Source organism: Alexandromys fortis, unplaced genomic scaffold (assembly GCF_014885135.2).
Source record: "Alexandromys fortis isolate MF-2015 unplaced genomic scaffold, M_Fortis_MF-2015_v1.1 scaffold_149, whole genome shotgun sequence".
In the NCBI taxonomy this organism is placed as follows: Eukaryota; Metazoa; Chordata; class Mammalia; order Rodentia; family Cricetidae; genus Alexandromys; species Alexandromys fortis.
In genome coordinates, this window is record NW_026068025.1 from 4,187,295 (window position 1) to 4,214,845 (window position 27,551).

Consider the following 27,551-nt stretch of genomic DNA (forward strand, 5'->3'; position numbering starts at 1 on the left):
CTGTTCCAGTTTGGACTGAACCACAGAGGGAATCTGGAAGGAGAAGCAAGAGTGCACTAACTCCAGCACACCCAGCTGGACAATGTGACATGCTGGAGAAGCAGAATGTGACAAGCGACCTGTTCCTGTCAGCATCCCTAGCATGGTGAGATCACTGGCAAAGTTCTCAGTTGCTTCTAAGCAGCAGTCAGGGCAGAGAACAGGGGCTGGGAAAATGGAAGTGGCTAAGCAAGGGGACAAAGAAGTGCTTTTGGGGGAGCCAGAAGGAATGCTGGCTGTGAGCGGAGCAACTGGACCATTTGGACTTGTTCCTGATGAGGGAGCCCAATGAGATGTAAGGTCTCTATGGAAGACAAGGACTTTCTCAAACTCTTTGGGTTGATTCAGAGTGGGAGTCTATGACATAAGACCTTGGGGGAGTTGCCAGGATTCCAGGAAATATATTCGATTAAATCTTTTCCCTTTATCTTATATCAAGGCAGTTGCTAGTGATGGGGACCCTTCTTATGAGTTGGAAGGGGTGGGGTAAGTTGGAAAAAAAAATGCAATGAACATCATTTGCCAAGCTCTCAACTTCCCAACTAGCTTGCCTGACAGGTCAGAAACCTTTCCTGTAGGGGGTTGTTTACTTGAAGTGAATGACCTCACAAAGGTCAGTATTAATAGTGATTTGAGGAAGACACATTCCAGACAGGCCTGGAAGACATATTTCCCTAACTTCCATTCTACCAGCATGGGATGTATGTTGTCATGATATGTCAGCATGGTATGTTGGAGCAGAGGGAATCACGGCAGAAAGAGCAGGTAGCATGGACCCTTGCTAACTGGGCACCCAGCAAAATGGAACTGATTTGGGTAACACTGACATCCATGTTTCGTTCCCTGGTGTGATGCACTGAGGGGGTGATTTGTGCCACGTTGGGATGCCGTAGAAGGATGCTGGTTTTCTTGCAGTTATGCATATGCCCATTGCCCAGTAGATTTTGGTCTTGCAGACTCCACAGAGTTACAGAGAGCCTACTGAGAATGGGCTGGACCTCCTTGCTTGTACATAGGCTAAGTGTTTCCAGGGAGAAGAGCCCTGGGTTCTTGGCTTCAGGAACACCCTGAATTCATTCCAAGCTCTTCGTTTCCTGCAAGGCCTCTTGGGATCTCTCTCTTTCAGAGGTTACACAGTGGACACTGTCTCTTTAAATAGTAGAGGCTGAGAATCTCTCAGGCCACCATGACATATCCCAGCATTGGACCAGCCCCTGAATAAACTGGAAAGACGCCTAGTCCAGCTTCAGTTACAGGGAGCTCCACCAGAGAACATCTCAGGGAGCCTGGCTGGCTGGAAGCAGCAGAGCTCAGATCCGTGTCAGCTGTGGGCATCTGCTGTCCTGTGGGGAGGGCTTGCCTTCCACCCTTTGCATTTGACTGCAAAGAAATCCGTGTAGAGGAAGGTGTTACACCGTTGTTCTGGTGAGTTTTATTGGCAAATGACGCCTCTGGGTGGTGTGGTATGTTATAGCGCGGCTCAGTTCCCGTCCACTGAAACCTGCACATGGAAGTGACTCTAATGGAGACAGCACAAAGGTACTGAAAGTGACAGGAACTTGGGAGTTCTTAAGTTCTTGCTTAAAATCCAGGTGTGTATTTGACTGGGGAGGCAAGAGAGTGGGCTGAGAGCATCTAGAACCTGAATGCATGCAAATTGGAAGGGGAAGGGGGACCTAGATGCCCTTGCCCTAGTGCAAGCAGCTGTATTCACACAGCTGGCCAGCGGGGCTGGGGCATGGCCCCTTCCACCTGTGGCCAGCAAGCTCTGGGTGTGGCCATGTTGTACAGCACTTCCTCAGTAGCATTTCCTCTGTAGCACTGGGAGCTGGCCAGGAAGCAAGAGGCAGCAAGGGACAGATGGGGCCATCTTTCTGGCAGCTTGTGGTGTGGCTATGACCCAGGCGACTGAGTTGGGGAAGGGCAGAGTGTGGATGCACCTAAAACCGTCCCCTCCTCCAGATGTATATTAGACGGCCTTTCGAAGCTCCCTCAACAGGAAGGGAAGAGAAATCCCTAGCTAAATGCAGTGCCACCGAGAAGGCTCGGAACAAATAGGGTTTTAAGTAAGTAAGAGTGCAGTGACTTCTAGGACACACTCAACATGAAAATGACCATAAAATAGAAGACTTAGCTCCATTTCCTCAGTCCTTCTCCGGTCACATACACTCTTGTGTAGCTGTAAAACTCCGGGCATTCTAATGTATTTTAGTCCGGAGGTGGCTAGGCCTGCCTTTTAGGGTCGTGAATATTAAATGTGGCGTTCTTATCATAGTGGTGCGTTTGTGGCCTGGTCCTGTATTTTGTTCCAGAAGCACCGCTAAGGGCTTTGAGCATATCTTCTTGATGGATCACCACGCCCTTCAGTGCAGGCGCAAGTAGCTCTTCCCAGCGACATTGAAAACACTAACACTCAGGGGATGCTCACAACAGGAGGAAGCTGGCTGATTAGGGGTGTCTGAGCACAGAGCCCCGACCTCAGCCATGGTCCCCAAGGCTCCTCTCGTCCCGCTGTGTGCCCAGCCCAGGTAGAACACCTGGCATAGACAGGTCATTGGATAAGAATTTCACAAGTGGTCTTTTTAATCTGATAAGAAAATTTAAAAGATCATTGTCCGAAGAGTCCTTCAAATTCATTTTTTTATTTAATAAGCAAGACTAGACAATGAGTTCAAATGATGACCACCTTCACATAGCAAAGTAATATGGAACTATTTGAGTCATCTAGGGCTTTATGACACACGACTCATAATAGGTAGGGAGGGTGTGGATGTGCGGGTAGAGACCTTTAACGTATTGGCTCCTTGCTCAGTCGGCCGACACAGGTGTCCTGATGGCCACTTGGGCACATCTCCAATAAGGGCTGCCTAGCCTCTCCCTCTATAACTCTGGGAGGGCCACACTCAGGCGGCTATGAATCAGCTAGTTTCTCTGGCCGCTCTTCCGCACCTCCTCAGATGGGCAGTTCCCTCACCCCCTACTCCCCCCCCCCCCACTGGTCAGGACTCCAGCCAAGACTGGGAGCCAGGCCAGATTGCCTCAGGCAAACTTCACCCCAAACTTATATGCGGTTGTAATCTGGGTTTGCCAAAGTTAGGAGGAGCCAGATCCTAGGACTCCTTGTCTCTTATCAGTGCCCCCACCCCCACCCCGGGCAATTCTGGTCCCAGCAGGGTCCTCTAGATGTGTCTCCTGAATCCCTGGAAGCCGGCACACTTTCTAGGCACAAACAGGGATAGCATAGCCAGGATGGGTGTTTTGAGGACAAGCCCAATTAAGATCAAGCAAGCCAGGTGTGCAAGGTCCCAGAGGTCCGGGTTGCCGGTAGGAGAGGGGATCCAGCCTCAGTCCCCGCACAGGCACGGTCTGCTTGGGTGCGCCAGGACTGTGCACATGCAGCATGATGCGGGGCAAGCTTTACTTATGTAGGCTGGGAGTGGGGGACGAAGGTACGATTTACTGGTCAACAGGGTCTAAGTACCACAGAGCTAGAGGAGGTGGGAGGCTAGAAGCCCAGGGGCCTCCAGCTTCGAATAAAAGTCGAGGTTTTGCAGAGATCTGCTTTTCCGGAGGTGTCTTAAGTCCAAGTAACTGTCTGGGGCAGTCGGCGCCCCGCCCGCCTGCCCCCTCTCCTCTGGGAGGCCCGCCCTCCCGCACACGCTGACCCCGGGACACACCCTTCTGCAGCGACGCAAACAGGGCGTAGTTCCCGTTAAAGGGGAACGCCGGGAGCCTCCCACTGCCCCCTTGCTTTGCGCGCACGCAACCCCACAGCACGGCTGTCTTTTGGGGACGCCAGCAAGCCAGAGGTCGCACCGGAGTTTGTGCCTGAGGCCACTCTGCTCTGAGACAGCTGTCCCTTTGAACTGCAAGTAAGTTGGTAGGGAAAGTGAAGGAGGTGGGGGATAAACCTGGGCATCCGTCTGGAGGTAGTGCGCCTAGAATGGTGACCGGGCTTTAGCCCTCCACAGGGCCGTCTTGTGGCAGAGCTCCGAGACCCCTGCCTGCTTCTTTTCTAGTCTACCCAGGGTGGTGGCAGTGTCTGGATAGAAGGTGGCTGGGGCGATCACGCGATTCTTTCCAGAAGATGTACTGTTAAAATACCTAGGATGGTATTCCAGACCTCTGGCCCTTCCGGTCCTAGCCACGGGCCTTATCTGCTCTTGCTCCCTCCTACTTGAAGCCATCCGATGTAATTTTAATTTTTCTGGAAAGCATGGAAAAATCCTATTTATATCTTCTGTGCATTCCTGGGTTTTTGTTTTTGATGTGTTCCTTGGGAGGAAAATGGAGTGTCTGGGATAGAATACTTGTCAAAACTATTTTGAAGTCTCCTTGGCCCAAGGTTGTGTCTTTAACTGGTCCACCCAGCTGCAGCCAGTCTTTCACAGCTGAACACATTCGCTATCAGATCACCAAGCCTTAGCTCTCTAAATCTGTGAAGGGTGGGGGGATAGGATCTCCGGACCGCAGAAACACGTCTTGCCAACTCTGACCTGCGGGACTTCTCAGACTCAGTCAGCCGTTTTATACAACCTCCTTCCCGCCAGTCAGTGGCACCCCAGGATAGGACTCCTGGCGCATCCACTCGGGGTGGAAAACTAGACAGGGTACGCGTAGGGGCCCTGCCTGCGGCGGGCTCAGCCTGGCTGTCCGTGGGAGCGTTGTCGGGTGTGTGTGGGGAGAGCGTGGAGCTTGCCGGACTCAAGGCCTTTAGCCCCCTGGGGCGCAGGAAAGGCGCTGAGCCCCGCGCGCGCGGGAAGCTCGGGAGCCGGGCATTCCTCCAGCCCGCCCGCTCTCCCGATCCGGGAGCTGCCAGCGTCTAGGCCGATCCCCGGGCGGGGAGGCTCCTCTCAGCTGGCAAAACCCGGTGGAAACTTGGAGGCAAGTAACGGAACGCGAGGCACGCTGGGGTGCTGGGGGTCTGGGAAAACAGCCTCAGGCAGCGGGCGGGCGACCCCAGGCCGCTGACTACAATCCTGGCGCCACCCGTTGAACCTCCCGCCCCCGGGGAAATCCGCCCTGTGACTCGGGCAGGGACGTGGCCTCTGTGGCCTTCGGAGTCCCACGAGCCGTAAGAGGCGCCCCGGCTGGGCGGAGGCTTGCTGTGGCCTCGGCTCATCCTTCTGGAAACTCCTCTCCTCCGCGCGCCTCCCGGGGTGATCGAGACGTGCGTACCACTTGCCTGTTTTGTTCCAAAGGCAAAAAGATGTTGGATCGCGGGCGGGCGCTGGGCGGGGATAGGGATGGCGGCTGCTGCCCCCTCCCGGCCAGCTGGGCCCCCGGGCCAGGGCCACCGGCCTCACACCCGCCTCCCTCTCTGTGCAGGCACCACTCCACCGAGCCCGAGCCCAACTCCCAGTCACCATGCTCCTACTGTTGCTGGGGATCCTGTTCCTCCACGTCGCTGTGCTAGTGTTGCTGTTCGTCTCCACCATCGTCAGCGTGAGTGCCGGCGGGCAGGGGAGGCTCCTCGAGGGGCGGCAGCTATTCCTGCTCTGGGATTCCAGGTGCCAAACTGGAATGATACTTGCAGAGGGCTGAACATCTCAGAGGCCCAGGGACATTTGGCTTTGCACTTTCTGGCCTCCCGCTTCTTTTCAGTCCTTTGAGAAAGTCGGGCCAGAGTTAGGGGTAGGGTAGGAAGTAAGCAAGGACGGGGAAGAACTTAGCTGCTCAGGCCTCTGAGCCAAAGGGGCTGAATTGCACGATAGATCCATGATTCCTGGCCTCCCGTTGCTAAGATTGGATTGCTTTTCTTTACCTTGACGTAGCCTCTTGGAACTAAGTGGGCAATTTAGAAAAATCTTCTTTCCCCAAATCATAGCTCAGACGAGCTGTTTCTTTTATAAAACTCGTTAGGACTTGGAGTTATCAAGTTAAAATCGGCTTACCTGGAGAAAAGTTTGCAAGTCTCTAGCCAGTATTGCAGCAGGCCTGTCGTATCTTGCCGGACTGCCCTCCACTGATAGGAGCTGGGCAGGGAAAGCGTGTTATGAAACTAACTGTCAAACACAGTGGATTAGTTCTTTTAAGTTTACTTTCTTGTCCATGAAGATGTATGCTTCTGGCTTTAACATCTTAATGTAAGGCAAGGTGGAAGTGTGGGTTCTGAGAAGTAGGTTTGGGATTTGTAGATTGCTTTATTATTAACGAGATCTTAATTGTGACTATGGTCGATGCTAATCTTGATAGCAGTAGGAATGATAAGCTCAGCTGGCACAGTGCTTGGCGAGCAAACGTGAAGCCTGGGTTCAGATCCTAGCCTGGCATGAACCTGTGTGTGGTAGTGCAGCCGTTCCTGAGGTAGAAGCAGAAGGGTCAGAAGCTCAGGGTCATCCTTGGCTACCTAGTTTGAGGACAGCCTGGGCTACCTAAGACCCTGACCCCTCCATGCCCACCCAAGAAATAGATATGAGAAGAAGTGGCCTTATAGAGGTCGGGACTAGGAATGGCTTCCAGGAAGTGTCCTTGTGCCGGGGTAGAGCTTGGGGATACTGTCCTTTGGCAAGTGCCTCGTTCCTGCTGTGCCAACACCTCTCCATGCAATAGTATATGTATGTGGGAGTATCTGTGTGCGTGTGAGAGACCTATTTCCAAAGTGCTTCTCACACACAAGACAGTGCTCCCCACTCTGCAAATATCTGTGTCAGGCTGGCACCCCGCATTCCTGGGTCACAATTGTTAACTTTACCAGGGAGTGGCCTGTGCTTGCAGGGGAAGGACCGGGGTTGGGGGGTGGAGGTGGGGTCAGGCCTCTAGGTGATGAGTGAAGCAGGCTGGGGAGTAGCCTGTGCTGGTCTCATTGGGTCGGAGGTGGGGCAGGCCTACAGTAGAAGGCCACTCTACCATCCTCACCCTGCTGCTTTTATTCCTTCCTCGCCAGCCGCTTCACTAATTGGAGTATCTTATTGTTTCCAGCAATGGCTCGTGACCAATGGACACACGACTGATCTCTGGCAGAATTGTACCACATCCATCTATGGCGCTGTCCAACATTGTTCCGCATCGTCAGTGAGCGGTGAGAGACTAGTTTGGCGCTCTGATCCAGTGGTCCCAAGGGCTCTTCTTTTGCACCTGAAAACATCAGTTCTTGGGGCTCTGGTCTAGAAAGTGCCTTCTCGGTGGGGTGGAATGTGTCATAGACCCATGAAACCGACGTGAGAGGCAGGGCCAGTTGTTTCGTGAGGGAGACTTCATTATTCCTGTGATCCTGCCTGAGCCACGACTTCAGCTTGCTCTGATCGCTTTGTGTAATGCTCAAAGTGGGTAAAGCAATTTGGACACAGTTAAGCAGAGGAGGTAGCATGCCGGTTCACCTAAAGCAGAGCCCATGGCAACAGGTGATACTGCAGACATGTTTGGTCTGGTGACTGTCTCCATCAGAAATGTCCTGCATCTTCCCACTGCAACGTTAGGCAGTTGAGATTTCCTGAAGATGGCCTGGCCAGGTTTGCCCCCATCCCAGTTACCAGACTGCCTTCCTAGGTCTTGGGCCTCAGTGGTACCATTTAGCATCATAAGCTGAGCATGTGGACCTTTCTCCACAGACTGTATTTCTCCTCTGCTCTCATCATCTTTGGCTGTGGGGTGTTGGAAACCAGGCTGAGGATGAAATCAAGGGCCCACTAGGAGAGCTTTGGGGGAGGTGTAGTCATGAGATTTTTGCCAAGACTTGGTCTTATGTTCCCAACGATGGGTCCTGGACCCAGGGAGACCTGGAATTCTGACTTCAAAAGGCCAGTTAAGCACAGCTTCCGTCTTACTGTAAATGGCTCTCATGTTTCATTGAAGATGCCACCGTCAGTGAGAGGGATCGGTTATTATCCAGCCCCACAGAGCAAACAGTGAAGTGACTCTTAGCTCGGTGCAATCCAGTTCCTTTGCTGATTTCTCTCTTCCTATAGACTTGGCAAGAGTAGGTTGAAATGTAGCAAATGAAAGACTTTTGCTCAGGGCAACTGGTAACATATTCACAGGGAGGAGAGGAGAAAGGCTGTTTTTAAAATTCCACAGTTCTAGGGCTGGGGACACAACAAAGACCCCAGTCCCTTTGAAATGGGTAGTACTTCATCTGGGTGTGTGGGACACTCTAAATTGAAACCATCCTAGAGGTTGCACGGTGAGTTGGCAGCCAACTAAATGAATACTGTTCACGAGTGCCCGAGAAAGAGATGCGACTGCTCTTGGTCCCCCAAAGCCACAGAATCAGGTTTCAACTGCTTCCACCTTAAGGTCTGGCAGAAGTTCCCTGCGCTTTCAGGCTGGGTGTCTTCTGCCTCACCACTGACACCTAGTGATTGTTAAGGGGCAAGACAGCCTGCAAAAGTCAGCTTTCTCTGGGCCCTTGGGGCTGGTGTCCACAGGCGCTGTCCCCAAGTGGCATCTGGCCACGTGGGGTTGGCACAGAATTCAAGACTCTCAGGCCCGGAAGGGAGCATTTTGGCAGGCATATTAAAACCGCCTGAGTTTCAGCCGAAACGAGGAGGCAGAGGAACTGCTAAGCTGTGCACAAGCTGTCTGCAAGAGAGAATGGAAGGTACAGCTGGGTAGCCCGTTAATTGGCCCACACTGCATCTTCCTGCACAGTAAATAGCTGTTCCTTGGTGGCAGAAGCACATATTAAAGAGACACCGGTATTATTTTAAAGAGGAAACTTGCTTCTCAACTTCTCCGTGTCTGACAAATTCATCTTCCTAGGCTATCCCACAGTGATTCTGCTCAGTTGGTTAATGTGTTCCAAGTCTTCTTGATGGCTTTTCTGGGAACCCCAGGTTGTAGCTCCAACATTAATGGGCTTTTGAAGCATTCAGAAAAGGTCCCCCAAAAGCTGGGCTTGCTTCCACTTGGGCTTATTCTAAATTAGGAGTTTCCATTTACACTCCCCAAGTAGTAATTACCTGCCTGAGGTCTTCCAGGTGTGTCAGCATGTTACAGCCTAAGCTCCGGGGGATCAGTCCCCTGGGCCTGCTTTGCCTGGTCCATAGTATCCAATGATAAATTATGCAACAACAGAGAATTACGAAGTTACTTTTAAAGCATTGGGCTACCTTCTTGAATGAACGGTGTTTAGTTGTTCTTTGAATTAAATGAGTTGTGTTTGTCCTTAGAATGTTGGAAGCATTCTCTTTGAGGTAATCATTATCAATAGTGATTTGATAAGATTGTGTGCCTAGCACGCAACATCCCTTTATATGACAGGCTTCCTACCTCCCCTTGGGGTTTTTCTGACACCAAGGTTGGTCTTGAATTCTTGGGTTCAAGGGATTCCCTGTCCTTCAGCTCCCTTGAGTAGTTGGGACACCATGGCCACAAGCCACTATTTTAGCTCCAACTTGCTTGGTCTCTGAAAGGTCATTAAAGCTCTACTCTCTCTCCAGGGTAGGGGTGGGGCTGCTCTGTTGTCGTAGAAGCCACTGCTATGTGGGTGTGGACTGCTAGTGTGTACTCTGGGCAGCCCGATAGCTGTCCTATCGAGCCCAAAGGTGAATCACGTCTCTTTGCAAAGCTATCTCTTTGTGCTGGGTCTAGTTTTACATGTTCTTCATGGGTCCTCAACCTTTTCTCACCCTCTCAGGTTTTTCTACACTGATTCATTTACTTTCTGGCCCCTGCCCTGCTCAATCCCTGCAGTAGGCTGAGGTGAACTGGCTCTGTGGGACCCACCCAGAGGCTTGGGAGCTCGTGGCCTTGGCAGTCAGGGATCTTGCTCCTGCTGATGCTGAAGTTCAATGAGTGTGGGGGCATGAGTCACTCACTGTGAAGGCACACCGGGCCAGGTGCCCAAGGAGAGGGGGCAGACAGACCGTGCCCGGGTTCAGGAGGAAGTGGAAGGGCAGTCTACAGTGGGAGGCAGAATATGATCCCTTCTCCAAAGGGCAGGCAGGATTTAAGTAAATACAGGCAAGCGGGGAGGTATGATCTGTCTGGACAATGACCTACTGCAAGAAGACGGGGCATGGTAGACCAGTTGACTCGAGTTCTGGTTAGTGTTAGGATTGACCCCATTGGGTAGAACCTCTTCAAATGTTAGTGCCACAAATGAGTTTATTTTTCCCCTTTTGTAATGAAATCAGAGCACGGCAGCCTGGGAGATACATGGCATTTCATCATGACATTTTTAGGGAATGAGATACTTTCTAGCTCATTTCTTTGCCGTATTTTGGGGTTGGTTCTCATCTGACATGAGTGTAAAGGCTGCTGGAGTTCTTGCCCTCAGTGGCAGGGCGAACACAGCAGGGAAGGAAGAATGTGCTCCTGCCCCTTTGGATGGAGTGTGCCTGGAAGCTCATGTTTGTTACTTCCTTTTGTTGGCGCTTACTTACCAATCATGCCTTGCTCATTTACAAGAAGGCAGAGAAATGGAGTAGGATTGTATCAAAAATGTCTCTCTTTCTGTCTCTCCCTCCCTCGTTCTTTTTCTCCTCCTTTCCTCCCTCTGTCTCTCTGTCCCCCTCCATCTTTCTCCCTCCCTTCCCTCACTTTCCTTGCTCTCTTCCTCCATTTCCCTCTTCCTCCTCAAGCATAGTGAAATCTCCAGAGTCCTTTGTCAGTACCGTGAGTCCTCATTTTCTTTCAGCACATTCTTCTCTTCCAAACGTCAGACTCATGTTCAGCCGCCTGCCAGAGAGTTCTGCTGGGCTGTTTAAGAGGTCCCACCCAAGTCTCCATCTCCAGAGTCACCCTAACCCTGGAGTAAGCTGTGACTGTCTGGGAGAGGATCTAGGCAGGGGGAGCACTGAACACAAGATCACAGGGGAGGAGAGCAGAACAGCGGAGTGGGGCCAGAATGGGGTGTGTCTCAAGATTCTTCTAGACTCCAGCGTTTCTCGAGGCCCCTGAGAGGGAGCTGAGGAACCCCTGCTCCAAGTCTGGGCAGTACATCTGCTTTGTCGTTAAGTGAACCTGTGCCTTGTGTTTTGAATTTCTATTTTTTTGAAAAATGCATAGATGCGACCTCCAAATCTAGATTTCACCGGTGTGAACCTGATCTGGAGCAGAAGGGTCAGATCCCAGGCTGCTTGGGTGCCTGAGGCTTGGAAGGGCTCAACCTGGCCTTAGCCTCCTCATTGGCTTCCAAGAACACAGCTGAGGTCAGTCAGGCACAGAAGAACTTGGCCTTTGGTGTGACTATAGACTCATACTCACTTAGAAATTGCTCTGTTGAGGGCCATGGCAGCAAAAAAAAATATGCTCATTCTTGACACATCTTTGATTTTAGAAAGTGTCTATTCAACCCAGAACATGAAGGGAATAACCACACCCCCAAAGTCTTCATAGTGGTTGGAGATGCCCTGTCGGCCCTCTGGCGAAATTGGCCCTCTCAGCTGCAGAGGACCTCTTTGTCTCAGAGGATGCCTGGGGCTCAGACCAGAAGCCAGTAAGACTTCCTTGTCCATCTTTTCCATTCTAAAGGACAGCAACAAACTCACGGCAGTCTCTAAGTTGTGGGTGGCATTCCTGGGGCTGGAAACAGGAAAACATCTGTCCTGCCAGCATCAGTCCCCCTGAACACTGTTGGTGGTCTCTTTCATCTCTGCCTCCAAAATGATGCCAGACTTCATCTCGCTCGGCCTTGTGATGACACTGTCATTTTGGCAAGGGCGCCAGACCATTTCCTTGCTGTGGCTCAGCTTCAGGTCGGACTCCAGGAAACCCAAAGGCCCTCTGCATTTATGGGCTCACAGTTCACAGTTTAACATTTTTGTGGCTCCCTAGACCAACCCAGAATTCCACTGCAGCAATGGGTCTTGAATTCACAGGATCTCATAGGTTCTCTGGCAGGAAAAGGAATTGGGGTGGGATGTGACATTTGATCTCCTGCCTTTTTTTTTAATCAGATGACATTATGTAGACATTCATATAGCACATACACAGTCTTTGCTGTTTAAAAACTAAGGCTGACGTGAGAGGATTGCCTGAGCCCAGTAGTGCAACACATGCATGCATAGATAGCATAGTGCGTCACTGTTTCATAATAACCAATTATTATGGTCAGTGTGATACTGTATCACAAGATATGATATCAGCTACAGTCTTGGGGTTTCCCCAGAGTCCCGAAAACATCCTTTGCATTTTAGGAGCAGGGAGAGTGCTTGGTCATGGCTTGACTTGAGGGCACGTGAGAGGAAGATGCTTGGGCCCAGGGGCTGAAGATACAGCCGTTGGCATGCAAGAGCCTCCGGCTATCTGCTGCTTTCCCCGTCCGTCTAGAGACACCTCTGCAATAGGCCTTCTGTGTGTCTACCCTGCTAGCGATAGGGAGCACCCCGCTTCCAAGAAAAGCTTTTCCCCTCTGAGGAGAAACCAGTGAGCTGCAGCCACGTGTTCTTCATGTATGTGGAGGCCTTCCTGTACCGTAGCCTTGGTTCCAGAAATTGGGCACGTGGAGGCATAAGAAAGACCAGGTCTCTGCCCTATGGAGCTGACGGTTGGGGGATTTAGTTATAATTAAGAAACAATCCTGAAAGCAGAAGTTGTGTTTAGAAAGTTGTAGAAACGAGGTAGACTGTTGTCCCTGAGGAAGAAGAAGCAGCTGGTCATAGAACACCCTTTTGTCCACAATGGAGGGTGAGCATTTTGGAAATTAGTTCCGGGGAAAGGCAAAGGACCAGCGAGGAACTGTTGTGATGGTCCAGGCCGGGAGTGATGGATGGTGACAGCCCTGGTGACACCGATGATGTAAGCACTATGCCAGGCCTTCTTGTTAGAGTTCCACATTCAACCCACTTTAGAATGTAGGTCATTGGTAGAGGCTTGCCTGATTGGGAGGAGCGGAGGAGGGGCTGGACTCGTCATAGCTTTTGGTGCTGCATTAAATGTAGGGTTTGTGGAAGCATGGTTAGAAACGATGTCTAGGTTTGTGGGGCAGGAGATAGGAATGAGATGAGGCATCGGGGTATGGAGACCAGGATCAGATTTGCTCGTCGGTGGTGTCAGAAAGGTCTCTTCTGGATTTTGCAGTCCCCAGGGACCAGTCTCATTAGATCCCGACAATTGGACATCCTGAATCTGTGAGGAGAGTATTCAGGGTCCTGGGGCTGAAGAGGAGAAGAGGGGGCAAAGGAGGAACACTCCTGAGCCTGGGCCTTGGATAGAGGTTATTGGGGACCTGCAAAAGTGGGAGTCTTGGGACCAGCAACCTGGAATGGGAGAGGAAGCACATGAGACAAAGTCATTTGAAAATTTCCCTGGTTCAGCCCACAGCTACTGTCGCCTGGGGCAGTCACTCCTGGTTGCTCTTCCCTGTGCCATTTTTCTAGACTTGGGCTCACTATGTCCCATTGCTCACCCTCAAGAAGTGGAAATCTTTCCAGTGGCCTTTGCACCAGCACGGGGTGTAACAGCAGTCTTTGTTCTGTTGACAAGTCTTCCAATAGTGGAGGACTGCAGTTTCGTCGCCTCCTTTCTGTGGCTTCTCTGGAGCTAGTGAGACTGCTCCAGGGTTCCCACCGTATGGTCTGGGCAGGCAGCAAGTGTGAAGAGGACCTGTGGGTTTGGCTTAGCAAAGCTGTCTCTCCATGCCACAGCATCTCCCCTCCCCCTCCTCTCCCTTCTGTGGATTCTAAATCGAAACGGTGCCAGGGAAGGCATTCAAGTACACTGTTGAGTTTTCTGGCACTTCAGTGCCTTGTGGTGGAAAACCAAGTCACCGAAGTCCCTGGAGTCCATGCTCTCTTACACTGGTCTATCTATAGCAAATGGAGCAGGCTGGCAGGTGCCCTGATGTCTTACCAGTCCCCCATGCTAAGGTAGGGCACACAGTCAGAGTCCTCGCCGCACAGGTCCCAGGGCCTCTGCACATCCAGGGTGTAATTGTCATATAGGTGGACCCAAGCAGGTGGCTGACCCTTGAGCTTGTTCTTGGGGATCACATACATCATCAGGGGACCAGGGAGCACAGAAGGGCTTTGTGCATAGGAGAGAGTGGGTGGTGAGTGTGGGGACTGTAATCTCCATGGTGGCCTTTTCTATCTGCTGGGGGAGGTGGAGGATTTCGGTCTTTCTTGTGTGAAGAAATCCTGTAAAACCCAAAGATTGCAGAGATAGCCCAGCCACTCCCTGTCTGCATTCATATGGCTTCATGCTATGCAGTGGAATCTGCCTCTCTCTTCTGTGGCCAGACTCAGTGATTTCAAGTGGGTGCTATGGTCAATGATTTATAAAATATTAAGCTTCGTAAGTTATTCAAGCTTTTATTATTATTTTTTAAACAAGAGCACAACTTCTTGGAGCCTGTAGTAATTCACTACCTACTGTGAGTGTCCAGAGAGAGGGGCTAATACACCTGAGCATGAAACCCACGCCATTTTGGTATCGACTTACTGATTAAGTCTTGGAGTAAACATTTTCTGCAGATCTTCCTGTTTCTCCAGTTTCCTAACAAGGTACAGAGAAAGCTTTTGGAAGCTTCTTCTGTTCAGGTACCCCAGGGGGTACATAGGAATACCTGTGCCAGTCCAAGACCCAGTGCACAGAAGAGCATCGGTTTCAGAGTGTACAACTAGTTGGTATGTCTTGCACAAACCTCTTAATTAGGAGTGCAGTTCACTGAGTGCTTGTGTGAACTGAGCATCTTAGCCAAAGGGTCTGCATCTGGAGGCGGCTCTGATTTAGGGTGTTTTTAGATGTTGGAAGACTTGCATATGCATTAACTCCGTTTGGCGAGGGATCCAGATCTAAACATGACATGTATTTATATACAACTTATATTCATAGCCCAAAGATGAATGTCCACGTATTCAGTGTACCTATCACTCTGAGTCAGGTGAAGAACTCCCCACTGTGTCAAGCTCCAAATATTTTTAACATTTTGGATTTTTGTATTAGTGACATATGTGAACTGCTATCAGATGTCATTAGAGTCCCTTGATGTGAGGGTTCTTTCCATCCCACCCCGGGCACTTTGTGTCCACTAATGTCCAGCTGCAGGTTCCTCCCACTAGAACACCTCCATAATCACCAGCTGCAAAGGTCTCAGCAGAGGTGAGCCTTCCTTGGTCTCTGCGAGCCCCAGGGTCACGCCTTGCTTTTCTATGTGATCTACAGGGGTCATGGGTAAAATTAGCTTGAGTCCCGATTCTTAAGTCAAACTGCTGGGGTAGGGGCGGAGGTCCTAGGACAGGACCCACACTGGATTCTGGGCCACCAGGCTGGTGGGCGAAGGGTAAGCAGAGGCCACATTGTTGAGGGTGGAGGCTGCTTGGAAATCCAGCGAGTTCTGGAATGGCATTCATACTGAGAAATCAGAGAAAATGGTGATTTTTGTGTGATGGTGGTGGGTTGGAGATTTGAGGGCGGGGGTCCCGCTCTGGGGGTTGCCATGTGACTTTGAAAAGAGTGCAGCACAGTGGCTATGGGAGGCGCTGACTCCTGCCTTTGTGATTCACCTCTTCCCCGAGGGCTTTCTTCCATGTCCCCAGTTTGTGTTCTGCCTTATCTACCTTACATTCCCACATTTTCAATGTAACTACGCACTGTTTATAATTGGTTTTGGTGGCCCTGAAGACCAAACCCATATCATCGAGCAGGCTAAGTAAGTCACCGATCTACTCACAGCTACATTTAGACTCTGGTGAGCTCTCTCTCTGGAATCAGAAAACCATTCACAAATTGCCCAGTGGGGAGGAAACCAGAGGTCAGGGATAGAGGCTGACTCCGTGCTGATAATGACAGAGGCAGATGAACTGTTCGTGTTTTCTGAGCCCTTCACCATCTAGACTGTAGGCCCTGGGCTAAGAATATAGCCGAGGGGGCAGATGTATTTCCTTCTCTGATCAGCTGGCTCTGGGCAGGAATCTGACCTTGAAGGGAAGCCTGGGTGAGCCAGCTCTAACATCCCCTGTGTTCCCTGGGGGATGGGTTTGTCTGCAGCCACAGCCCAAAACAGAAAGTTGTCTGTAGCCCTGGCACCTGGCATCTCATTGGAACAGCAGGCCTGCGGAAACCATGCAAGCTTTTTCACTGTGGTTTAGTACCAAGGGTTGAGATTGGCTTAGACTTAGCTCCTACAATCCCCCAGGTATCTTCTTTGAATTCCTTACTAAGTGAGCACTGGAGAACGACAAGAGGTTTCCTTGGGTTATATACTCAATTATTGTAGGCTCTCAGTTAGTGGGGAGCAGGGTATTACCAAGCCTGCCTTTGCAGTTCACTAGAAACAAGTTTCAAATTGATAGCGCCCGCTTCTGTTTCTACTGTCAACACTAGCCTCTTGCCTTGCTCTAGCAAACGTGGGGAAATTAGCTTTAGAGGCCAAAGTAAAGCCACCACTTGATTTACTAAATAAGGGCTTATCGGATAAGTCAGCCGCACCCACTGGTTTACGTGCTTCTCAGTGACCCCCCAAAGCTTAATCTTCCAGCTCATTGCAGTCAGCTTGCTAAGTAGACAGACACTTGTCTGCTGATGCTTCACAGTGCTGCTGTGCTGGGATGAAAAACACAGAGAAATCAAAATTAAGTCGGAACGCTTTTTGGAGTTCTGGTTGGTGCCCAGGTCGCATCACTTCTGTGAATTCTGTGGTCCCCAGCACAACACCACTTTGTGTGACCTGAATGGAGGTGCCTAGAATGGACCCTCCAGTCACTACATATAAAAGGTTGTTTCTCTGCCGCTAGCACCTTCTGTGTGAGTGGGGCTGGCTTTCTTTGCCAATGCTCTTTCCTTCTTTCCCATTGCTCGCTTGCTCCTTCCTTTCTCCCTTCTTCCCTCCCTTCTTCCCTCCCTTCTTCCCTCCCTCCCTCCCTCCCTCCCTTCCTATTTCTCCTTCCTTTTCTTCTTCCCCAAAGTCACATGGACCAACTTCTGTACCCGCCTCCTTTAACAGAACTTTCACTGCAGCCTGAATCATTGCATCCCTATGACCTGGGATAGTAAGTCAATCTAGAGAAGGGCAATTCAATTCTCCAAGAGGCAAATGACAAGTTAAATAGGTGGCAGCTTGGGGCAATTCCAATGAGAGCACACACGCATGGCTGCTAGGGAGAGCCTGGCTTTGCTCATCACTGCCTGAGCCTTGTTCTCACATGGGCTCAAGCACCCACCCCTCTGCCCTAGCCATCCCTCTGTTCTAAGGCTGAGAGTGATTCTGGCTGGGAGGAATGTTAGGGTAGCTGGGCAGCCCCTTTAGGGCATTGCAGGCTTTCCCCTTTGAGCAGCCAGTGGGCCGAGCCAGTCTTGGGACTGCCATGGAGGCTACTGTCTCCAGGTCCTGGCTCTGCTTATCCTCGACTGTCCTTGGCTAGCACCTGATGGATGGCACTTGATGACAAGTGGATCTCTTCACTCTATGCCCAGAATCCTGCAGTCCCTTTCAAGTTTTGGAAACCCAACCCTCGCTATTGACACTGCCGGATCTTCTTTACCTTGTAATTTTTAAACACGTTTAATGTTCACCTAATACATGTCAAGTTGCTTTTCATTATGAAGTGTGGATTTGTTCCCAGCCTGATGCCCAAATCCTCATAAACTCAAGCTCCTCACACTCAGTGGGGTAGTTAGTATTTGTGCATAACCTTTGCACATCCTCTGTGTGCTCCGATAGCTTAGCAGCAGTGCAGCGTGGAGCCTGGGTAAATAGTTGTTGTATTCTTCGGGGAGTGCAGGTAAGGGAAGACTGTGTGTGCACATGACAGGCAGAGCTTTTAAAAGCATCTTCGGCCTCTCTGGTTGAGTCTGTGGATGTGAAGGCTCCATTCAGGTGAAGAGTACATTCTCTTTCAATGAAGAGTAAGTCAGAAGATACAGATCCAGTGAAAGGATTTTGACTAAACTCCCCCTCATTATGTTATAAAGTTCCTGGGGGTTTCCTGGCATCAGATTAATAGATCTTGGGTGTTTTTTTTTTTTGTTTTTTGTTTTTTTCTGTAGGGATGTAGTGTAGCAAGGACTATCGTTTGGTGTGTTTACATCATGACCCTGTGCACACGTGTGTGTATTTTACTCCTTATTGTCTTGAGCGCTTATAAAAGTACTGCTATCTTAATTTGTCATTTTTCAAGGGCTGCAGGTCCGTTGCAGGTTGATAGTCTAGTTCATTATTGTAGGAGACTGACTGTAGGTCAGACATTATAGGAGATACGCTGATTTCATTATTCCTTGTGAGAGGAATGACCCTACTGTGAAACATCCTGCTTGACTTCCTAAATCTATACTAACTCAGTTAGTTTTGGGTTTATTTCATTCTTGTTTTTCTAGCTTCTGGAGTTGACAGTTAAACCCCCTGTTTTTAGTATTTCCCTGGTAAAGGCATCTGAGGCAGATTGTCCCCTGAAGACCGATTGGCCCCAGTTCCCAGGTGGCATGCTCACTTTCAGAGCCATTCTTTGCCGATGAAATTTTAAGTATATCTTTGAGTATATGTTCAAGTATTTACTTCTAGACACAGACATTAAATTTTTCAGACATTATATCTTAAACATTGAAACATTTAAATATATTCCTTCAGCTCTCTGGGTATGAAAGGCTATGTTGCCATTGTTCCTGTAAACAGCATGTTGACCCAGGCAATGTGATCAACTCTAACTTCTGTCTGTTGTTAGTACCTGTGCTCACCTGTCATGATGCCTGTGTGGAAATAAGAGGAGGAGTTTTGGGAGCTGGTTCCTCCTTCCACTGTGGATTCTTCAAGTGCTTTTACCCACTGAGCCCCCTCACCAGACCTGATACTATCTCTAAAAACTTCTTTTCAACAGTTGGGTAGATAAAAGCTGATATCACATTCTTCATGAGTTTCCCATGCATCCTCTGGTTATCTAGTGGGGCTGAGTATCTTCATGTATTTACTGGCTTCATATTTATCACTTGCGAATCACATATCCATGTGGCTTTTTAATTTAACATCTAACCCTTTGATCCCTCTAAATCTTAATCTTGTGGATCCGTGAGCTAGAGACTAACTCCATCTGACACCCCCCATCATTTCCTTCCTTACAGTTTGTGGACTGTATTTAATGTACACTAAATTTGTGTCTAGACATCCGAAGTCTTCCTTCTGCCCTACTTTACCATTTTCTGTCCGTGACTAGAACATACGGTTTGAATTGCTAAATCTTTATAAGCTTCGCATTAAAATATGTTAATTGTGTATTGTAGCTATATTTTACTAATTGTATTGTAATAGAGAGCATACACTGGAGGTCAATGCTTGATGTCTGGTCATTTTCGTTTACTGTTCTGGTTTTATTCCCTCTGTTTTATATTGTTATTGATCTCCTATTTGTTGTTTCGGTGCTTGTTTCAAACTTCTTGTTAGCTGTTACTTTTTTTGCTTCTGTTCTTTTTTTGAAGAAAAAGTTTTTGAGACAGTGTGTTACATAACCCAGGCTGGCCTTAAACTTGCTATGCAGCCAAGGATGACCTTGACTGTTTGAAGAGCCATCATGCTCAGTTTATTCAGTACTGGGGATCTAAGTTGGGGCTTTGTGCAGCCTGGGCAAGTACTCGGTAAACCTACAGTCATCTTTTACGTGAAGCTTTGAATCATTTTGTTAAATTCTAGTTAAGATATTGGCAAGAATAACAATATTGCTCATTGTTTTTGATAAAATTGGATTCTTGCAGCTTCAAGTGTTTCTTTCCAGGAACATCATTAATGTTGAGGGTTTTGTTCTTCAATTCCATATTTATTTCTTCTCCCCGCCAGATATAAAAGACATGTTGTCATATTTCTTCGATTTCATTAATCTGCACTAACTCAATTAATTTTGGATTTATTTCATTCTTGTTTTCCCCGATTTTTGAGTTGACAGTTCAATCCCCCTTTCTTCAGTATCTTTCCAGTAAAGGCATAAGAGGTAGGAATTGTCCTCTGAAGGTCGTTTTGGCCGCAGCTCTTGGGTCTGACACATTAATTTTCAGTGTCCCTCTTTGTTGATGGCATTTTTGCCTTTCAGCTCCATTTCTTTAAAGGATTGTCTAAATCCTCTGTTAAGTGTGCAGATGGATTTTGGTGTCTGTTTTATTTTTCTATGCCGGTGTTCATTGTACTTGCAAGGCAAGCGTTATACTCCCAGCTGTAGCCTTGGCCTGGGCCCTGGCTAGTTTTTGATTTCCAACTCCTGGTTTTATTTTATGCTTAGGTCATCCCCACTTTCCTGAGACATCTTCCCCCAATACCTAATACACAGACAGCCTATAAGACTGTCCCATGTGAGTTTGAAAATAATTGATAGTTTTTATCATTTGAACATACATTTCCTATGTATCTGCTGCACTGAGACCGCTCCTATTGTCGGGGTAACCTTGACCCTTGTGTCTTGGCTTTGTGGTTTACCTGCTTGGAAGAGGGAAGCTTTTCTCTTTGGCTACCTTTATATTTCAGCTCAGATTCCGTGTTCTCATCTGTTGTCATTCGTCTTTTATTTTGCCTATCATTTAGTTAGGGTCTCTTTTAAAAACTGTCTTCAGATTTCTTGGGTCATCGGCCGGAATGGTTTGACTCAGAGAGCTGTTTGTGAGTAACTTCACATGGGTTGTAGCCAAGGATAGAGTTGGTCTTACTCTGTGGATCTGTGTGTTCTGTCTGTTGTGTTTATGGTTGAAAACTGCCTCTTCATCTTCTTATCCCCACAGCCAGTGTGGATGCTCAAGAAATGCTTACTGAATACATCTCCTGATCCCCAATTCTTTTCTGGTTGGAGAACCAGTTTTGGGTTAGATCACTCATGTATAATGGGGTTCAAAAGTCAATAAATGAAGGACAGCGTACTTTTCTGACTTGTATAAATTTAACACATAAAAATTTCGAGTTTAATCACACTGTGTAGTTCACAGTGTGTTAGTGAAAGATCTTAGAACTGGAAAATGAGACCCACATAGGGTCTGCTTCAGCCTTACCCCTTAGGACAGCACACTCTGGGGGACATATCCCAGCCACAGCTGAGTCACGGCTCCAGGTTCAGATTAGGACCTTTGATTTGTGGCCTCTGCGTCATCTCACTGAGGTAGATAGTGTTTTAATGGATTATGGTAACATCAGCTTTATTGCAGAATGAGCCTTCAGAGAAAGCCACACTGTCAGGAAAAAAAAAACACATGCTAATGGCACACATGTAATGGTGACGTGAAATTGGGGCAGCTTCTGGCCCCTCAGGCACTGTTTTCTTTCTGAATGGAGAAAGCACCAGCATGCATTGCTATGGTGAAAGAGGGCAAGTCTTTGGATGCTTGCTAAGCATTGGTGTAAGCATCTTTTGAGCTATGGTCCCTCTCCATAGCTCAGGCTGGTCTTGAACTCACCTTTATCTGCCAGTGTTGGAATTACAGATGTCTGCCACCGCTGGGTGACGTGTGCACTTTGAAGCTATTGCACACCAACTCATGAGCTTGAGAAGATCAAGCCCTCTCTGTCAGTTCTCTTCTTTGGTGAGGGTAGGGTAGACATGGTCCAACCCATCTGGTGGACACTGTCCATGTCCCCCTGTCACACTCAGGCCTGCCTGTTTCCTCCTTCATTTCTTCTAAAGTCAGACTAGCTTGCAGAAGATGATGACCTGGAGATACCCTCCCTTGCCTGAATTGCAGTTGGAAGTTGAGATATTTGCTGAAAACATGGCATGGTTGACTATAGTGGAAACGCAGAAGCCGTGGTCCTGTCTGGTGATTTAACTGATCACAGACAGCTCTGTGCTGAGGCCAAAGACCATGGTCAAGACTGACCAAGAAAAAAGCAGATCTGGCAGAGAACATGGCATGCCCATTTGTCTTCAGCACTTTCTTCCTGCTTTCTGTAAGAGCGCTCCCCCCAACAGCATTCCGAAGCTCTCTTTGGGGGATGCCAACCTCCTGAATATTGGCTATGAGCTATTATTTTTGGAATATAGTAGGGGGATTCTGCCAAGTTCTTCAGAAACTCATATGTATGTGTAGGGGGTCCTTGGATATTAGGAAGTCGTGGACAAGGCTCAGACCCTGTAGCACATATACACACAGATACTCCCTGGTTACCATAGGGTTATGGCTCAGAGAACCCACTGTAAGTTGAAACTAATGTTAAGTCAAAGATGCATTCAACACACTTGCTAACCGATGGCTGAGCACCCTGCACCCTGCAGTATGGGCTCTTTCTGCTCATGGCGATGGCTGGGTGACTGACTGGGTGCGGCCTCTCACTGCCATTCCCTGCTGTTGTCTCCCTTGTGACCCATGGCCAGTCAGGAAAGGCTCTGAATTCCAAGTGTGAACTACAGTTTTCCCTGACTGCGCATTACCTTTGTGTCGTAAAGTGGAAAATTACAACTTAGACTGTACAAGTCACGAACTGTCTGCTTGTTTGAGCAGCACATTTGCCAGAAGCATTGGAAGGCAGTTCAGTGTGTTTTAAATGGCACTTAACGCCCAGTGACACATACTTTTCCTACAGCCCTTTCCAGAAATGAAATGTCCATGGTTCAGCAAGAAAAGGTAGCTTGGTGATATTCTAAGTGCAGACGTTAACTGTTCCCACCAGGTTGGGGGCTCTCAGGAATCAGGCCACCTAGGCCTCACATGCCCTGTGAAGGTCCTCCTTGGCCATTGCCAGGTTTTCTAACCAAGTGTTCCTTCCCCCAGAATGGCTGCAGTCTGTCCAGGCCACCATGGTCCTGTCTGTCATCTTCAGTGTCCTGTCTCTGTTCCTGTTCTTCTGCCAGCTCTTCACCCTCACCAAAGGCGGCCGCTTTTACATCACCGGATTCTTCCAAATCCTTGCTGGTAAGTTGTGGATGGTGACAACCATATGGGACACGGACCTTCTGAAGGACATGGACATGGTGCCAGAGTGGTGAATGTTTATATTTGGACTATTGGATGTTTACCCTGAAGCTTTTTCCCTCTCTCTCTGTCTTTCTCTTTCTCCACAACCCCCATCATGTGTGTGTGTGTGTGTGTGTGTGTGTGTGTGTGTGTGTGTGCGCGCACGCGCGTGCTGTATATGAGGATATATTTGAACTTGGGAACACCCCACTGCTCTGTGGAATGAGACACACATGAAAGAGTCCTGGGGACTCAAGAAGAAAAGTCTCCAAACAGTCCAGACCCATCACCAGGAATGAAGCTATAGTATGGGCACATCCTTAGAGGTAAATGCTGAGGCTACTCACTGAGCCAAGGACAGTCTAGAGGACTTTTTCCTTTGTTTTTGTGATACCCATGGAACTATATTGGCCCTGTTTAGAACAGGGCCCTGTTCAGAGTGCTGGCAAGGGTGTTCTTAGGAAAGTGTCTTGTGCCTTTAAGTGGAGATAGTCACATTGACAAACTCCCCTGGACTTTGATTCCTGCGGCAATCTCTGCTGTCTGCACAAGCATTCTGTGCTAATACTTCCAAAGACTAGACTGCAGTAACACATACAAATGCAGGAAAGGCGTCTACCTTCTCCCTATAGCCTGCATATATAGTGTGTGGGGCCCAGAACCTTCTGTCACAGGGTGAATACCTTAAGGTTCTGTCTCTGGATTCTACTTAGTTTCTTGCTTCATTGATGCCTTCCTTTCTGTCTGGTGTTTGCCAATTGACTGGGACTGGAGGGTACTGGAGAGAAGTGAGAAACAGAGAATAAACTCAGACTATGTCTAGGTGCCATGACACAGTCTCTGTTCTGGCCCTCTGTATAGCCAGAGATGCAGTGTCCCATGTTTTGCCAGCTGTGATCACATACTTCTTGACTTGGCAGTTTCCTCAGGGATAACAAAAAGCACCTCCTTAGCGGGCTTGTCTGCTCTAGGCAAGATGGCTTTACTCCGGAGAGCCTCCTGCAGGATGTCTCTGTGGGGGCTCCCTGGGACTTGATGGGCAGCCATTAAAGCTCCCTGATCTTTCTGTGAGGTCTTCCAGGGCCTTCTCGCTAATAGCAAACCCTGCTCATGAGCGATACATTCTAAGCCCCTTAGAGGAGAACGTGCTGATCCTGCTTCTTGTTTCTGGAGTCATTTCTGTTTTCGGGGTGCCACTGTTCCTAGGTGTTTGTTATCCTTACCTTTGCTGTGTTGGGTCAGGCTTACTAGGTGGGAGGGTATCAAGGAAACCACACAGACACCAAGTTAGAAGGAGAACTGTGTATTGTCCTGCCGCAAACCAGACCCAGGCAGGCACATGGAAGGCCCTCAACCCCCACTGGTTTCCTAGGTAATTCTGCCCCCGTGGCAGAATCCAAATCAACTCAGATATGTAGGCATCTTATCAGACTTGGGGACCACACCTGTGCCCCAACTCAGGTCCGGCCACCTTTCCTTGAGCATCCAATTTAAAAAGGACCGCATTAAAAGTGGAAAACAGGAAAAGGAGATCTAGTCAGTATGGCCACACTGGGAAGAAGGACAAAGAGATCGGGAGCTGCTTTCTCCCTAGTCCTTCTCTAGGTCCGGAAGTAACAGCCAGAGTTCAAATGGAGGGCCACGGTTGTGCACACCTAAGCAGCCCCAGTCGAGGTGTGGTCCCACCCACCACTCACCCATCATTATCTGAATTTCAGCCTCGTCTTGGAAGTCTTGGAAGATGTTCTGACAAGCCATTAGAAGTCCGTGAAGTCTCTTTCTGGGAGACAAGTTCTCCCCCTCCTGGTGCCCTTCCCTTCTCTCACATGAGATTACTAGGGAAATTCTAGGTCCATTGTTTCAACAGTCTGATTGAGAGACTCAATTATCTCTTAAGAATATATCTCCATGTCTGTGAGATTGGTCCCAGTTACTGTGATTAAGGAGTTCAGACAGATAGCAGAAGCCATGGACTCCAGAGTGAGTCTCCCCTTTCCTGTTTGTTTGATTTAATGGTGACAAATACCTAGCTTGTGTTTTCCCTTTGTTTTGCACTTGTGGAGCTGGAGATAGGCCTTGCACATGCTCAGCAAGCCCACCACCACTGGTTCATATCCCTACACCCTACAGGAAGAGGTACCCAGGGAGCAACAGGGCAAGCTAACAGAGGACCCTGGATCAAGGCTGAGCAAGTGTGTCTCAGGGCATCCAAACTGCTCTTGTCCCTCAGCAGTACTACGGCATCCTGCCTCCTGTGACACGGCCAGCTTTAACGTCTGTGCATTTTCTGAGGGTCGTGGCAGGTCATAGGCCCCATCCCACAGCAGCTCCAAGACTATTGTTTGGCTTTTCCAGTGGGGGCAAACTGAGTGGGCATAGTCTCCTCTGAGTTGCCAAAGGACAATCTGATCAGGGTGGATTGTGTGACATCACCCCCCTTCTGCTGTTTGATTCAAACAGAGTTGAACTGTCCAGCATGTCAGCAACTCAAATAGCAGTGAGGTTAGCTGTAGGTGGCCCAGGGACTGGAGCCCTGGAGCTGCCTGAATCCCACACAGCTGCTGCCTTTATAATAGTCGCTCAGAGCTCCTCAAAGGCTCTGTTTTCAGTGGGGAACAGATCTGCCTTTGTCCAGCTCCAGGCTGGGATACTGATGTCATTGGACCCCTCTCTGTGGAGGGGCACGGCTGTCCCATGGGCATAGGTGGTCAACCTTGAGCATGGTGACTGTACCAAAAAGTTGGGGTGGCCTGACCCCCCCTGCGTGTCTGCTAACTCTCCCATCTGTTTTGAGCTTCAGACCTGGGGTCACCAAGTGGAATGGAGCTGGCTGCTCTTTATCTGTCTCCTCCTGCTGCAGGCAGCTTTGATCTCAGCCTCGCTGTTTTCCTCCTTGCCTCCCTCTCCACTGCAAGACTTTGTCTGCCCCGTGTCACCAACAGGTCCTTCTCACTCCATTCATGAGACAACACTGCTAAGAGACCCTGGTCCCCTCTGGTCAGCAGGGTGTCAACCTCTGTTGTTATCCCGTGAAGTCACCAGTGGTGCACCGTCAGTTCAGTCCCACTGGTTTCTGGTCACGCACAACACCGCCCGTCTGTAGGGCGGGTCACAGGCTCACAAGCATATCCACACCCAGCCACTTTTGGGAAGAGCTCGGTGGGCTTATCTTGCAGCCTGAGTCCTCCCTGTCCATCTTGAATGGCCTGGGAGAGGGTGGCAGTGAGAGAAAGAGAAAGAGGCAGAAAGTGTGCTGAGGACCCTCAGAAGAGGCCTTGGCATGGGCGGCCAAGGTTGGAAGTAGGGGAGCTGCTCGCTTTTCCCTTCACACATATTTTCCAGCTGTCTCCTCCTAGTTCTGCGCTGGGAGGCCCGTCCAGGTGAGGAACATTCTCCCCGTCTAGCCCCCCTGGATGGTTCGGGTGGCAGAGAGCCACAGTCCCGCTAGGAACCCCCAGTCACCTGCTGTCTTTCTCCTCCAAGGTCTTTGTGTCATGAGTGCAGCGGCCATCTACACAGTGAGGCACGGCGAGTGGAATGCTGCCAACATTGAGTACTCCTATGGCTTCGCCTACATCCTGGCCTGGGTGGCCTTTCCCCTGGCCCTCCTCAGTGGCATCATCTACGTGATCCTACGGAAACGTGAATGAGGCGCCCCGATGCACTGTCCGTCTAGGCTCTGAGCGCGCATAGGGTACACGGGGAGGGAGGAACGAAACTAGAAAAACAAACCCAACAAACCAAAAAGAGCTAGCCCCAAACCCCTACTCGAGTCAAACCAAACAGAAGGCGGTTGAGTGGGGAGTGCTGTCAACTGAAGATGTATATACTATCTATGGTTTATAAAACCTATTTATAACACTTTTTACATATATGTACATAGGATTGTTTGCTTTTATGTTGACTGTCAGCCTCGTGTTGAATCTTAAAGAACTTTACATCTTAACACTATAACCAAGCTCAGTATCTTTGTTTTTGTTTTCATCTTTTGTTTTGCTCAGACATAAAAATCTCCCACGTGGCCCCTTTCATCTAAAATCAGATACCTCCCTCCCAACTCAACCTCATAGGATAACCAAAGTTTGGGGACAAACCCCCAGTGGCCAGAGGCCTTCACACTGTGGGTGACCTGGTGCATTTCGCAGGAATATCCACTGCCCGAATCGCTGTGTGGAGCCCTAAGCACTCACAGACGAAAAGCCCTGACCAGAGCCCTCTGCAGAAACATGCCTGGTGGCTCTGGGACACTCGTCCTTGTAGGCAGAGTACCAGGGCCACGCCTTTCAATGAGAAGTTGGAGACAAGGAGTCTGTGAAATGGTGCTATAGATTTACCATTCCTCGTTATTACTAATCACTTAAACCACTCACTGGAAACTCGATTAACGGTTTGATGACATAAAGTAGAATGGAGACCTGAATAATTGCGTGTGATATAAACGGTTCGTAACCGCTTTCGTACCTAGCTAGGCTGTTGTTATTACTACAATAAATAAATCTCAAAGCCTCCATCACTCCCACAGTTTTCTCACGGTCGGAGCGTCAGGACAAGCATCTAGACCCCTGGGACTGTGAGTTCCCTGGCTTGCTGGGTCTAGAGTGTCCTGTGCCTCCAGGGACTGTCTGGCAATGACTTGTATTGGCCACCAACTGTAGATGTATATACGGTGCCCTTCTGATGCTAAGACTCCAGACCTTTCACTTTTTTTGCTTGCTTTTCCTGATTTTATACCAACTGTGTGGACTAAGATATATTAAAATAAACATCAGAGTAACTCA

At 49.2% G+C, this 27,551-nt stretch overlaps 1 protein-coding gene across 3 annotated transcripts; it reads left to right on the forward strand.

The window, feature by feature from the left end:
* Nucleotides 1-1,312: 1,312 nt before the first annotated feature.
* Pmp22 (peripheral myelin protein 22) lies at nucleotides 1,313-27,551 on the forward strand. 3 transcript variants are annotated; one of them, XM_050163725.1, is made up of 5 exons: nucleotides 1,313-1,464; nucleotides 5,368-5,484; nucleotides 6,961-7,060; nucleotides 22,591-22,731; nucleotides 26,257-27,551. In XM_050163725.1, exons 2-5 carry the CDS (start codon nucleotides 5,407-5,409, stop codon nucleotides 26,421-26,423), a joined length of 486 nt encoding a protein of 161 aa, XP_050019682.1. In that variant the 5' UTR covers nucleotides 1,313-1,464; nucleotides 5,368-5,406; the 3' UTR covers nucleotides 26,424-27,551. The 3 variants fall into 3 exon arrangements, with proteins under 3 accessions (XP_050019682.1, XP_050019680.1, XP_050019683.1); XM_050163723.1 differs by lacking the exon at nucleotides 1,313-1,464 and adding an exon at nucleotides 3,744-3,911; XM_050163726.1 differs by lacking the exon at nucleotides 1,313-1,464 and adding an exon at nucleotides 4,631-4,649.

Bases quoted from the DNA above. Each gene is read 5' to 3' on its own strand.
- Pmp22 (XM_050163725.1), top strand. From the start codon at position 5,407: ATGCTCCTACTGTTGCTGGGGATCCTGTTCCTCCACGTCGCTGTGCTA. The intron at 5,485-6,960 runs GTGAGTGCCGGC...TATTGTTTCCAG, and splicing joins TCGTCTCCACCATCGTCAGC to CAATGGCTCGTGACCAATGG. The intron at 22,732-26,256 runs GTAAGTTGTGGA...TTCTCCTCCAAG, and splicing joins ATTCTTCCAAATCCTTGCTG to GTCTTTGTGTCATGAGTGCA.